The sequence below is a fragment of the Onychostoma macrolepis genome, chromosome 19 (assembly GCF_012432095.1).
Source record: "Onychostoma macrolepis isolate SWU-2019 chromosome 19, ASM1243209v1, whole genome shotgun sequence".
In the NCBI taxonomy this organism is placed as follows: Eukaryota; Metazoa; Chordata; class Actinopteri; order Cypriniformes; family Cyprinidae; genus Onychostoma; species Onychostoma macrolepis.
Window position 1 is genome coordinate 6,226,972 of NC_081173.1, and position 15,477 is coordinate 6,242,448.

At 37.0% G+C, this 15,477-nt stretch overlaps 1 protein-coding gene across 1 annotated transcript in view; it reads left to right on the forward strand.

Moving 5' to 3' along the window:
* kcng2 (potassium voltage-gated channel, subfamily G, member 2) overlaps positions 1 to 14,764 on the forward strand; it is a 37,729-nt gene extending 22,965 nt beyond the window's left edge. Inside the window, exon 3 of the mRNA XM_058754428.1 lies at positions 11,485 to 14,764. Coding sequence (XP_058610411.1) covers positions 11,485 to 12,318 — 834 coding nt within the window. The 3' untranslated portion in view covers positions 12,319 to 14,764. The remainder of the gene's footprint in view (positions 1 to 11,484) is intronic.
* The last annotated feature ends 713 nt before the right edge of the window (positions 14,765 to 15,477 follow it).

Here is a 15,477-nt window from a genome sequence, read left to right on the forward strand (position 1 = left end):
AGATCTAGACAGGTGGTGCTGGGGAGGTGGAGGGTTTCAGAGGAACTCTTATAGCATGCTGCAGGACCGTCTTACAAAAAACACTGAGCCAGACTATTTAAATGTTGAGAAAGCAGAGGCCAGTCAACTTGTGCCATGTAGTAAATCATATGATTGCTAGCAGATTGAATATAAAGGACTTTCAGTCTGCGCCATCTAGAGTGTCATGATTGAACCACATGTTTATATGACCTTGCATCTGAAACCCCTCGACTGTTAGTAATGATACCATCAGATGCGATTAGAGTTTAAGGGAAAACCCAACAACCATAACAATACACCTGTTCACAGGGCCTGTTATAGCATTTTTCAACCTTTCAGAGTTCTGACTAAGGAGTGTTTGTGTACTGGAGCACAGCCCCCCAGTACACATCAATAAAGACGGCAGAGATTAAAGTGGAGAAAGAGAGAGCGAGGTGTCTTCCACAATCAAAGGGCCACACTGAAGAACAGCAGGAGGAATCCAGGGAGCTCTTTATCTTCAAAGAGACAATCAATCACCGTGAGCAATGCATTCTGCTCCAGAACCCTCTCTCACACACACACACACACACACACAGTGTGTTTGAAACAGACATATGAATATCCATGCTGACACATGCATATACAGTCACAAACACTAGGCACTCAAGCATGGGACACACACACACACACACACACACACTTGTCTCTTATTAACCTGCGTGGCCTGACTGAGCGGCATATTGTACAGGGTTGTTTTTAAAATAAGCACTGCATCTGTGTTTACAGGCCGTGGGATTGGGTATTTTTGGAAATGGCCAATGTTCTGCCAGAAGGCCAATATTAATAATCACCTAATGAACACTTAACTGAGTTTAAAAAACAAAAGAGCATACCCTTGTGAAAAATAACTGCTTTATTGTATTCAGTGTGCACATGTAGTGTACTTCATATCAGTATAAAAACTATATACTTGCAGATAAAAAGTGCACTTTATAATATCAAATTCAATGTTTTAGTTTTAGTGCATTTTAAATAATTTTGCCTTAATATTTTTTGTTATGCTTTAAAGAAGTACACTTATTTTGATGTGTTTACATGTAAAGCACTTGATTATACTTTGAACTAGTGTTATTCAGTATAATTACATGTAAAGTTAATATATTTTACATGTAGTAAATTGCAACTTGATCATTACAAATATGTAATAACAAATATGACATACGAGAAGTTAAAGTTTATTTTAGAATTACATAAAAATAAGTACTTAAGTCCTACTTAAGTGGGCCAAAATGCATCAACATGCTATTAAATGTCTAAAAAACGTTACATTAAGTTCTTTACTTGTCACACAGTTTCTAAAACCTGACACTTTCTTGGCCTTTGACTCAGTTTTCAATTTCATAAAACACTTTTTGCAAAACACAACACACAAAAATCTAACAGGAATTAATATTATGGCAAAGGTGTTTGCAAATGTTTGCTTTTGAGATGTGTTTGTGATATTTTGAATGCACTGCTTCATTTTGCAAAAGACGTGAGGCATTTTGCATTTTGTGAGTGCAGATTTGTGTGTAAAGTTTTGAAAAAAAGAGGAAAAGGTTTGAAAATGTGTGTAAGCAGTTGAAGAAAACTATAAAAGTATGCTAAAATGCACTTCCTTTTTCTACTGGGTTCAAAGGTCTGAGTATCTTTGAAAGATTTGATGCCATAAACCTCGCAAACCTTTGGCAAATCCATCCACCAGTCCTTTCACAGAAGAGCTTATTGTAGCAGCCTAGTAACAAATTGGTGGATAGTTCTTTGGTAGGCCGTCTGAGACTAAAGCCTCATATGCTACATTACCTACGCTAATGCTACAATAAGTGTACAAACCCAACTCAAAGGCTGACCTAACTCTCAATTCATTATACAACAGCAAACAATTACATTATCACACTAGACACATTATCGGTGGCCTCTGAGGAAACCTGCTGTTATCTATAATGAGTTTGCGATGCACTAAAATGCCTCAATTAGAGAATTAGTTGAGCGACTCAGAGACATACTGAAGAAAGAAAACACTAGATGAGCCCCGTAAATAGCTTCTCTCGCACAGGAGACGATGATAAATGCCACGTTTTTGGAGAGCACTTGGTTATTCCACAGATCCAGTGGCCCTTGTGAAAAAGAAGTGCACTTAATTGTACTAAAATGTGCACTTGTAGTGTACTTCAAATCTTAGAGTATTTTTTTAAAAGTGTACTTGCACATGATATAATATTAATGACATAAAAGGCCACTTGAGTGAATTTAAAGACAGTTCAGTTTCTTAACACACTTAAGTAGATTTTTAAAAAAGTGTACTTTAAAAAGTTATACTTTTTAAGTAGAACATTTTAAATCATTATGTTTATGTAATAATTTTCATCATGGTTTAAAGAAGTACACTTATTTTGATGTGTTGACTAACATACTAATACATTTGATTATAATTGTACCTAGTGTGCTATTCAATATTACATTTAAAGTTCATTTTAAATGCACTGAATTGCAACTTAATCATTACAAAACTATACTTAAAAATATAGCTAAAAACCTGTACATGATATACAAGTTTCAATAGAAATGACATTAAAGTATATTTCAATTTAGCAAAAATGCTTGTTGGTATATTCAGCTGTACACTTCAAAAACAATAGAGGTAATTATGAAATTGCATTTAAAGATTTACCTACTTAAGTGAGTCAAAAACGCTCTAAAGTTCAATTAATTGCATTTAATATACATTTAAACGAATATATTTTCATTGAATTGCAAAAAACATGCAATTATGTGTCCAAATAAATTAACTTCACACTTAAGTACTGTATATTCCTTTAAAGTATATTGTTTCTGTTATAAGTACTCTTTAAAGTATGATAAAGTGTACTTGTTTTAGTGTACTTTAAGCACTTAGCAGTAAGTGTATTGAAAGTATATTAAATGGAAAGGTTTAAATGAAATAAAGCCCATATATTGTACACTTCGTACCCTAGTAAAAAGCAATATAATTAAAATACATTTATTTCATACATTTAGTTCAAATCTATTAAAGTATTTACTGACATATCGCAAGAGACATGATAAAAAAGTTATAATTAAACTTTATTTTAAGTACTACTTGTGCACAACGCGCATTTCTTAATATTAAGCCTAAAATGTATTTTAATGTCACTATTGATGAGGACTGTATGATCTTTGAATAATATTGGTCTTTAAATGCAATATATTTAAAGTTTACCTGAAATATACTTGCAATAGTTCCACTTTAGCACAATCAAATAAACTTCAGTATATCTTAAATTGGACTTCAGCACTATTTCCTCACAATTAAAGTGCATTAAGTACAAAATTAGTTGTTCTAATTTAGCAGACTGTAAGTGTACCAGTTTAGTGTACCAAAATTATTGCAGGGTATTTTTATTAAGCACATAAGCATTTAAATGTATTTATCATGAAATACATGTATTTAAAATACATTTAAGTATATTTATTTTTCGCTAGGGTACACATTTTACACCAATCACAGGGTTGCCATAAACATTCATAATGTACTTTGTAGTGTTCTCAAAGTGCAACCTAGTGTTATGAGTGTTAACACTGAAACAGTTATTGACAAAAATCATACAGTACACACACACACCTTTACATCACGGGTGACTGATCCCATCCATCAGAGCTTAAATGCCCCTCTGAGATCCTGAACAGACTCCGTCAGAGAGAAGAGAGCAATATCATAGTTGTCAGTCTATTTAGCTTCTAACGGAGCACTTGACCCTGAGTTATGATGTCTGGCAGCCGCTGGGACTGAGCGAGAGAAAGAAGGAAAGAAAGTCTCACAAAACATTTTGTTCTCTTGTGATTCCTAATGAATGTTGACAGAAGGACGCAAGCGAAGCAGTCATGCATGATGAATATTAAACATATTGATAATGTGATTAAAGCTAGAAGACATAATTACTCCTGTCACTCTTCTGTGTAGGGCTTTACAGTTAATATCAAAGCTGTCGGCAAGTATAGGACAGGCCAATTGTACTGATGGGCTCTGGAGCAGCGAAATCCAGCTGAAGCACTCAGACGTGCCCACACACTCAGACAGGAGAGCACTGGAAACATTTGACCCTGACTGAGAGAATGAGAGAAAGCAGGAGACATATGAGAGGCCCGTCAAAGATGATTGCCAAATTGGAGCCCAGTTTAGAAGGGGATAAAAAGGTGATGATGGACGGAAGGCATTTCATCCTGAGAACAGTTACACAACCGCAACAAAACCACCTCTACCTGAGCAGATCAGGACAGTCACGTGTGTTTACTGTGAGAACTGCGTGAATGCAATGCAACATTGATTATAAGGCCAAACACACCAATAGCACACTGTAAGAGTGAGCAGATTTGTATGGTCTTAGCACTCCTACACTTTCCAGGCAGGTTTCATGTCAATAAGCAAAAGCATTGCAAATATAATGACTGATGTCCTGTTTAGCATCTTTACTAGCATATTTAGTAAGGTTTTTCTGCAGAAAAACATTGAACACCATAAATAACTTAGAGTGATTGTTGTGTTATTTGGTCTGAAGATGATCTGAGCCAGATTTTGTGAACACTGGACAAATTTAGGAATAGGAGCAGAGGAATCCCATATACAACTGGTAATATATGCATATATGTGACCCTGGACCACAAAACCAGTCTTCAGTCGCTGGAGTATAGCAATAGCCAAAAATACATGGGTCAAAATTATCCATTTTTCTTTTATGCCAAAAATCATTAGGATATTAAGTAAAGATCATGTTCCATGAAGATATTTTGTAAATTTCTTACCGTAAATGTATCAAAACTTCATTTTCGATTAGTAATATGCATTGCTAAGAACTTCATTTGGACAACTTTAAAGGTGTTTTTCTCAATATTTAGATTTTTTTGCACCCTCAGATTCCAGATTTCCAAATAGTTGTATCTCAGCCAAATATTGTTGTATCCTAACAAACCAAAATTGACACTTAAGACTGGTTTTGTTGTCCAGGGTCACATATTACATTTCCATATATGAAATATATTAAAATATGAAGTAAAGCCACATATGAAACCTATTAGAAATGGGGAAAAATCATATATTAACTTATATAGGTTACAGATCAATAAGTTACTCAATTAAAATGTAACAAGTAGTGTAACTATTTCAATGACTTTATTAATGTAAGTGATTACATTTGATTACGTTTTCATTACTTCTCTAAATCATCTGTGCTCAGAACACCCTTCTGGATCACCCACATGGTCTTTGGCAAACTTCAGAAGGCAGCCGTGTTGTTCTTGGAGAGCAGTGGCTTCTTACTGTCCTGCCATACATACCATTCACATTCAGTGTTTGTCTGATGGTGAACTCATAAACACCAACCAATGCAAAAGTCCTTTTGTGTGTGACTTCTTGGAGAGTTTTCCGTCTTGATTTTGGTTGCATGTCCACTTTTAGGTAGATTAACAACCGAGGCGTCCCTTGTAAAAATGAGACGTGCTTAATTGCATTGAATGTGCACTTCTAGTGCACATGAATACAGACTTACAGCAACACCCTGACAATTTAGCTGACAGAGTACAATTTATGCCAAAAGTCTTTATTCATAACAAATTAAAAGCAAAGGCTGTGCGCATATTCACTTGAATTTTGGAAATGAAATTCAAAGAAGCTGTTAGCAGGCAGCGCTTTGAATCCTGAAGTTGACAGGCTTCAGAAAGAGTGGGGAACGCCAGAGGCTCGTGTGATTGTTTCCGCTGCATCTCACGGACGAATAACAGTAATTAAAACACTGCGGGGCCAAGCTCTTACATCCACTAAAATATAATAGCCTCCTCTCACCTAAATTGCATTTGATTCATTGTTACTGCCTTGCTTTGCCACATGTGTAGGTGGGCCTGGGGCAAGTTGTCACACTTTTACTCCAGTCGATATTTCTGTACAGACACATACCTTAAAATCTTGACAACAAAAAAGCCCAGGAATACATTACCGTTCATTTAAAACAGGGGGCATGTTGTTGCACTATATATGGAATAAAATATTGCAATGGAAACCGTTTGTTTTTATTTGAAAACTAAAGTATAAAGAAAGGGGGAGGAAAGAGGGGATTAAAAAGCTTAAAATAAAGCAAATTGTTAAAATAAAATGAAATGCCCAGGTACTTTTTAATCACACCATTAACAGAAAAATGTACATAATAATAGTAATAATAATAATAATGTATGTGTGTGTCTTTGGTTATTTCATTTGTAAAATGATTTTATTATGCTTTCATACTGTGTATTTTGTTCAATTTGACAGGAACAAATCGTATAAAAGTACAACAAGCCATCTTACACAATATCTTTGTATTTAAAATGTATTAAATACATAATTATTACAGCAAAATTTTTAATGACTTAGCACATTTTAACAGTGATGATTATATTGTAGCTGCAGTTGATACTGTTTTATACTGTATAGGGGAGAGAAGTGAATCTCATGCTCAGCGAAGTGAATTAACTGAACATATGCGAAGTAATATTGACGAAATGCATTACAGGTCTCTTTGCGTGTGTTTGTTGGGGAAAGTGCTGGCTCAGCATATGTGATCAGTCATGTTGAATAATGCACAGCTCGTCCTGCAGATGAAGACATCAGATTAGGGCTGTAATTGTCTGCTTTTAATTTGATCAGTGTGGTACTGAGAAAAATAGAAAAAAAACAAGCCCTCGTCCAAAAAGCTTCCCATCAAAGCAAAATGATAAAACCACAACATAAGAGCATTTCAGAGAATGGACCTAATGGACTATAAATGCATTTCTTCTGTCTCACACACACACACACACACATTAGCCAGTACCAAGGCAATTATCATTACGTTATATTATTATATTATATAGTGAAAATCAATATACAGTACAGTATATATACTGTATCTATACAGTATATAAAATCCATGCCTTGCCAAAGGAGCTATGATTGAAATGAATAGTTCACCAACAAAAGGAATCATTTAATCACCCCTCCAAACTTTTATGACTTTATTTCGTGGAATGTAAACGATGTTAGTTTATTACTCTTTTCCACACAATGAAAGTGAATGGGGACCACAGCTGTCAAGCAAGATTTTCACAGCAAGATTTTTGTATGAAAACAAGCAACATGGACATTCTGCTATTTGTGAAAAAGCCACAAATAACAACTAAAACATTCTCCTCATCAGCTCTTTTCATTATTAGCAAATAATCACATTTAATTATACCTTTAAATATTAATGTAGTTCATTAACTGCATACAAAAAACTGATTATTTCAGGGGGAGCTAAGGGGGGGTCATGCAGTGCTTGTAAGGAAAATGAAACCTATTATAAATTAGACATAGTGTTCTAACTGCCTGTCTGATCCATGACGGGAAAAACAGATTTGTCTGGATGAAGCTCATTAATTTCAATCAGGGCTTCAGAGTGGATTGATTATTTTTCCCTAGAGAAATGTGTAATTAAACATGGCCTGCAGGATTGTACAAGTCTGTCCCCTCAGAAACAGCGTTATGCGTCAAACAGCTCAAGTATGACGTAAAGGTCCGCTGTGGCATTCTTGACATGTCCATTAAGCAGAAATGCCTGTCTGATCCATTAATCAGTTTGCAGTATCTGAGTCAGCAATAACGTATTAATAAGTTGTTAAACAGCTAAGGGTTGGTTGCACAAGTGTTATGTGGCATATCTGTTAATTAGCATTATAAATAAAGGCATCAAATGATGATCCTCTGTGAATTGAGAAAAGCATTAATGATAAATTATTTAATCGTGAATTAAAAAAATAAATAAAATTAAGACAGATGTGGATTTTGATATCTGTGTTGGCTGAATGAGTTTCGACTGATGATACTCTATCTGCACTGTAAAAAGTGATTTTGACTTAACTTAAAAAAAATTGAGGAAACCCATTGCCTTAAAGTTATTAAGTAATAATAATAAAAAAAAAATAAGTTAAGTGAATTGTTAAGTTCACTTAACTTTAAAAAAAAAATAATATTATTTAATTAATTATTTTAAGGCAACGGGTTTCCTCAATTTTTTTAAGTTAAGTCAACTTATCACTTTTTATAGTGTGTGATGACTTTAATAAGTGTGCACCTTATGAAATTTTCCACATTTTGTTTTGACAAAATAAAACTCTGAGAATATTTGCCAGTGTTCAATGCATTACTGGTCAAAATATTTTTGAAGTGATGTCTCTATTCTCTTCAAACATAGATCTTAAGAAGCAAATCATCCTGATTTCTGAAGGATCATGTGACACTTAAGACTGGAGCAAAGATACTGAAAATTCAGCTTTGCATCACAGGAATTAATAACAATTTAAAATATATTCAAATAGAAAACAGTTATTTTAAATAGCAATAATATTTCACAATATAACAATTTTTACTGTATTTTTGATCAAATAAATGCAGCCTTGGTGCGCATAAGACACTTCTATCAACAATATTAAAATGGTGTAACAATATTAAAACTTTTAAATAGTGTAATACTGTACAGTGATTATAATCAGTGAATTTTTATTTATTTATTAGAATTACTTCGGTGCCTTCATGACACAGAACAGAGAACATAACTCATCTAAACAACTTTGGACCCCACTGACTCGTTGTTTTGAAAGAATTAAAAAAAAAAATAAAACAAACAAAAAGGACTGAGACATTTTTCAGAATATTTTTTGTGTTCATCAGAAGAGAGGAAGTCGTACAGGTTTGGAACAACATGAAGTGTATCTATCCCTTTAAAGCACAAATGTATGAATTGCCTTATATAACATAAATGGATTATATAACAAATATATCAAACTAATCTGCATTTCATTATAAACAAAATACCACAATCAATTTGATGTGAATTTATCTAATACATCCACTCAGATCACCTACACAAAAACTGTAAAATGGCTCAGTTGTGAGAACAACAGCATTTGTTTGCACATGCCACTTGATTTAATATTTTGTATTTGATACAATGAGATTTGTAATATATTTTAAATACATTTTAAATATTCAAATGTCTTCACATTTTTTGTGGTCACTTTATATTAATACTTGAGAGCCTTTGGCAATAACTGGGATGCTTTGGGTGAGTTTTGAAGTTGGAATATAATTGATGCTAAAAATGGTCATTTTATAGGTCATTCCAGATTGTTAACGTTTATGATTTTAAGCTTATTTTCCCATTTTTTTCAGTCCTGCTGCATAAAAGCATCCAGTGCTCTTCACTGAGGGGGTGTTTAGTGTATTGTGTTGTGTGCTTTACATGTAGCACTGAATCCAGACTAATCTAAATTGTTGAGTGCCTTTGGGCAACTTTAGACTTGAAGGCTTTCCTCTCTATTTATGCCAGATTTCTATGTGTATGTATTGTTGCCACATGCACAGTTGGAGAATTATAAGTCGTTATAGAGTTGCCTTAAGTTTCTTTTTGTCCTGACACTGGTGGGTGGCCAGTTCTGGGCACATTCGCTGTTCTTCCATTCTCTCTCACACATTTAGTGATGACCTTCACTGCAATGTGTTAAAAATGTTATTAAATATCTCTGGTTTCCAAGAACCTTGTCTTCAGCATTCATGAAACATTTTTGTGTCTTTATGATTACAAATTACTCAGAAAGTACACAGTTTCCCAGACACAAGTGTATTTATCGGAAATCAAGCTGCAGCCTTCAAGTGGACGCTAGTCAAGTTGTTACAGTACAAGTCACTCACGTTATACAATAGCTTTTGAATTCACTACATTTTTTTAAATGAATGTGTTTGTCTTATAATTTAAGAAATTGTATAAAAATGTGGATCAGGCTTTCAGAAATATGCATCGGTCAAGCTTAAGCATTTACATTTTATTAACTATCTTGATTAGTTATACAAATACTAGCTCAGTGAGGGACTAACACAAAGATAAATTTAATACATTTTGATAATATCAAACTAATTTCTGTAATTTTATCAAACATTATGGAATGTCGTCATCACTTATACTAACTGATGCTTGATGCGTTCCCACCAAAATTACACAAGATCACCCTAAAAATGAAAATTCTGTCATCTTTTCATTCCATTTCCTTCCAAGCCCATAAGACTTTTGTTTGTCTTCGAAACACAACTGATAGATATAGATATATATGTTGCCTTTTAAAGTTTTGATTAAACCTCTGGATTCACATGGATTACTTTTACAGTGCCTTCATGACCTTTTTGGAGCTTTAAAGTTTTTGATTATCTAGACCAGGGGTGTCCAAACCTGTTTCTGGAGGGCCACTATCCTGCACAGTTTATGCTGTGTTGTGTGTTCCATTTGTACTCGGAACGTCTACCTGGAAAGCCCTCCAGAGTCAGAGTTCCACCTCGGAATCTTGGAGGAATCGAAACGACTCCAACTTCAGAATCCAATATTACTGCTCCGTGCATCAACAAAAGAGAAACAGTAGTAATATATTGTTTATTAGCACTTATGTTTGTCTGTGTCTCAATAAACTCAGTGGTGCACAATGTACTATTCAACCTCTATCTGTGCACATGATACTGTGGCTTTATCTGTGCAAATTTCCACTTTTTATGTGTTTTTAATCAACTGGTATTGCTAACAATGGACGTGTTCTTGGTTTTCTGACTTCTCTACTGTGACGTCATTCCCAGCTCCGACATCTGACTTCCGAGGTCAATCGAACGCAGCATTAGCGCCAATCCTAATTACTGTAAACGCACCTGAACTAGCTAATCAAGGTCTTCAGACTCATTAGAAACTTCTAGGCAAGTGTGCTGGAGCTAAAATCTGCAGGACATTGGCCATCCAGGAATATTGCTTAATGAATTGTCATTTTTTTCACATTAGAAGTGAGTGCAGCACCCAGGGACATGACAAAATTAAAACATCTGCTTGAAACATAGTAAAATAATTTAAAATGTACCCTGCTAAAAAAAAACTATAGAAGCCCAATAGAAACCATCACAGAAATTCTAATGGTTTCCATTAAAATACCATTATAAACCATTAGCTTTTTCCAGTAAAACCATTACAAAATTCCTTTTTGTAGTGTGTTTTGGGCATTTTTCCAATAGGATTTAACGTCCCACCAATAGAATCCATCACATACCAGTAGACACCATTATAGTTTCCATTAAAACCAATAAAATTCCCATTATAACCATTAAAACCATTACATTTTTTATTGTGTTTTGGGCAGGGTTCTATTTGGTTTTTTGGTTAAATGTTTTTTTTTTTCAGCAGGGTATTCCTGTGTAACACTTAATTGTGATATTGTCTTGAAGAAAAACTAACTATTGTGATTTCCTTCTTTTAGCATATCCACTGTATTGAGACATACTTCATAATGAGCCTCTGAATGAAGACTCTGAATGATTCAACAGAATGTGAGACCCTAACCCTGAGCTCAACTAACGTGTGTTTTCTCTCTCAGGGCGAGTGCTCCCAGAGGTGTTACAACATCTTTGTGCTGGAAACAGTGTGTGTGGGCTGGTTCTCCCTGGAGTTCCTGCTCCGTTTCATCCAGACGCAGAGCAAGTGCATGTTCTTACGCACACCCCTCAACATCATCGACGTGGTGGCCATCCTGCCCTATTACATCACTTTGATAGTGGACTCACTGTCCGTGAGCGACCGTCCCACCGGCTCAGGAAACAACTACCTGGAGAAGGTGGGATTGGTCCTGCGGGTTCTTCGAGCATTGCGGATCTTCTACGTGATGCGTTTAGCACGTCACTCTTTGGGGCTGCAGACGCTTGGGTTGACCGTACGTCGCTGCACTCGAGAGTTCGGACTGCTCTTGCTGTTCCTGTGTGTGGCCATGGCACTGTTCTCCCCGCTGGTCTTCCTGGCGGAGAGCGAGATGGGCGCCAAGCAGGAGTTCACCAGCATCCCCGGGAGCTACTGGTGGGCCGTGATTTCGATGACCACGGTTGGATACGGTGACATGGTTCCTCGCAGCATTCCAGGCCAGGTGGTAGCGCTCAGCAGCATCCTGAGTGGAATCCTGCTCATGGCATTCCCAGTCACATCCATATTTCACACTTTTTCACGGTCCTACCTGGAGCTTAAAGAGGAACAGAATCGGTCCACACGGCACAAGCCCGATTCACAAGACAGCACCAAGTCCCAAAACAGTGAGGATTCACAGGACACTGACAGTTCCTTACATGGAATCACAGAGACCGCTGCAGTTGTGCATCACCGCAGATCTGTGGCTGTGGCAGGTCAAGGAGCACCACAGGTCAGGAGATCACTGAAGTCATAATGCAAACTGCTGACTGTAAGACTAAAAAAAAAAAAAAAACATGTACAAAGACATGCTACAGGTGATCGGCCATAAATAGTACCTGTATAATCAGGTGACTTGACAATGATAGACTGGGAAAGGGATGTTAAAATGGACAGGTTTGTATGTCCAAAGCACAATTATTGAAAGAGTTAGTTTAACCTAAAATGAATGTTCTGTCATCATTTACTAACCCGCATGTTGTTCCAAATGCGTATGACTTTCTTCTTCCGTAGAAAACAAATGGAAATGTTCAGCAGAACGCTAATTGTTTTTATATAAAGAAAGTGAATGGAGACTGGATCTATAAACCCAAAAACACATTTTTAAAAAGTGGTCCATGACTCATATTATTATATTCAAAGCTTTCCGAGGCCATAAGGTAACTGTGTGAGAAAATGATGCACAGAGTTTCCCCTCCGTGTTAGCTCTTAAATCTCATTCTTGGTTGAATATTCAAATGTGTCACACCATGTTTGACATCAGTGACAAGATGCAACATTGTTGTTGCATATATCATAACGCATATTGTACTGTTTGAATATGTTTAACTGGTCCAAGCTGCACACCTCCAAGTGGGATTCGAACCAGTGTCTCCCGGCATGGGTGGCGGGCACACTAACAAGGATGCTAAAGACTGCAGCCTCTAGCACTGTGTGCCTCGAGGTTAGGGGAGTGAGGTTTACCTGCACAGATATCTACCACTTAGCCTCTGTTGCACTCACTGCCTAAACCTCACTCCCCTTAATGTCAAGGCACCAATGTAACTGGTCCTACATGCACCATTCTAAGAAGGATTCGAACCAGTGTCAACTGGCATGGGTGGTGGGCATGCTAACAAGGATGCTAAAACCAGCAACCCTTACCGTGCTTCTTGAGGCCAGGGTTGTGAGGTTGACCAGCACAGCTAACTAACAGCTTGCCTCAATACACTAACTTTCTAAACCGTACTCCCATTCGGGTCACGGCACCAATTTCACTGATCATACTTGCACCACTATCAAAGGGAGGTGGCAAGTTAACAAAGGAACAACAGTCCTTAATGTGCTTCTTGAGGCCAGAAGAGTGAGGTTAACCTGCACAGCTCTTACTAGCTGGCCTCTGTTACATTCACTCCCTAAACTTCATTCCTATTTGGGTCATGGCACCAATCTCACAGTATGGTAGGCGGGCACTTTAACAAGGACACTATGGAAATGTCCACTTTTGTGCCTCTTGAGGTCAGGGGAGTGAGGTTTATATGTGCAGCTCTTACTAGCTGGACTCCATATACTAACCCCTCTAAATTTCACCCCCATCTAGGTCACAGCACCAGTGTAACTGGTTCCACTCACACCACTCTGAGAGGGATTCAAACCAGCGTCAATCAGCATGGGAGGAGGGCACTCTAACAAGAACGCAGAAACCACTGGCCCTTAATCTGTCTCTTGAGGCCAGGGGAGTTAAGTTTCCTGTGGAGATCTTACTAGTTGGCCTCCGTTATACTCACTCCTCTGAATTTCACTCCCATTTGGGTCATGGCACCAATATAACTGGTCCTACTCGCATCATGCTGAGAGGGATTTGAACCAGCATCAACTGCACTGGAGGAGGGCACGCTAACAGGGACGCTAAAACCAGCGGCCCTTAATATACCTCTTGAGTGAGGTTTACCTGCACAGCTCTTACTACCTGGCATCTGTCGTGCATTTCTCTTAAACCTCACTCCCATTCGAAAAATGGCACCAATAAAACTGGTCCTACTTGCACCGGTCCGAGTGGGATTGGAACCAGTGTCAAATGGCATGGATGGTGGGTTCACTAACAAGGACACTAAAAACTAGCTAGCCTCTTAAGGCCAGGGAAGAGAGGTTTACCTGCATAGTTCTATTTTACATATGCAGCAGTTCTAAAGAGATTTGAGAGTTCAACTGCCTCTGTCCCCATTCATTTTCATTGTATGGAAATGAGCGACATGAACATTTGGTTAAATATTTACTTTTGCGTTTCACTGAAGAAAGACAGTCATATGGGTTTGGAGTGGTATGAGGGTGAATGACGACTGAATTTTCATTAAGCTGGTGTTCCTGGTCGATGGATGCTCCTACCTGTGAAAACTGTATGACTGTGAAGATTGCCATTTTATTTTGCATCCACCTTTAAGGTAAAATGAGCTTTTCTCTGGTGTCAGAGGATACAGTGTTACACTGTTCAAAACAGGCTATTAAACTTTAATTTACGCTCCTATATAGCTGATTTGCAATAACTATGTTTATGAAAACACATTTACACACATTTCTGTATAGCTCTGCTTTTAGATGCCATAGTCTCAGGATCTGCCGGTTGTAATAAACAGTGAAATACCCTTTAAAAGAATAAAGGTTTCTTATTTTCAAACTGTCTTGAGTGATAGATGGTTCGTAGTATATATAGATTCGAGTAAAAAAAGGGAAAATGAATTGAATGTTACTATATGTACTTAGACATGATACTAGGGTATTCTTGACTACCATGTAAATGCCATGGTATATGAATTTCACGAGTTCACACTTACATATAATTAGCTGGAGTTTAGTAATGCGTATTTGGCGAGTATGGTAATGGGTAGTTGGCGTGCTGTCCTAGCGAAGGACTCTGAGCTCAGGAATGGCCGAACCCAGAGCACCCCCACGTATAAGTGTGATAAGAACACAAGAGTGGAGAAGGGGTGGTGGAGGGAAGCTGATTAACCGTCAAATGGATAGAGGTATGTCAGCTGTATTTATACCCGTGCGTTGATTAACTTGAATGCGTTCATCTTGTGTTAATTAGGCTAAGTATCTGACGTGCTCCTCCCGAACTTTGTTAATAAAACATCACATAGTAATAATTCAATAGCATGGTATTATCATCTAATAACATTTAGTTGGTTTATTTATATTGAGTCCAGTATCGAGTCCTGCACATCTATTCCTATAAGTGATTAAATACGTGTGACAGAGGGTCAGATTGTTGTGAACCACACTGACCAGTGGTAGATACATCCTTATTGATTCCACTGAGAGTCCAATGCTCATAAAGGCATGGAGAGACCATGTGTGCTGCCAGTACAAACACTGCTAAAATGACCACAGCCGTAATGAATGCACTCTCAGGTTTCCATTTTAATAAAACCGGTTC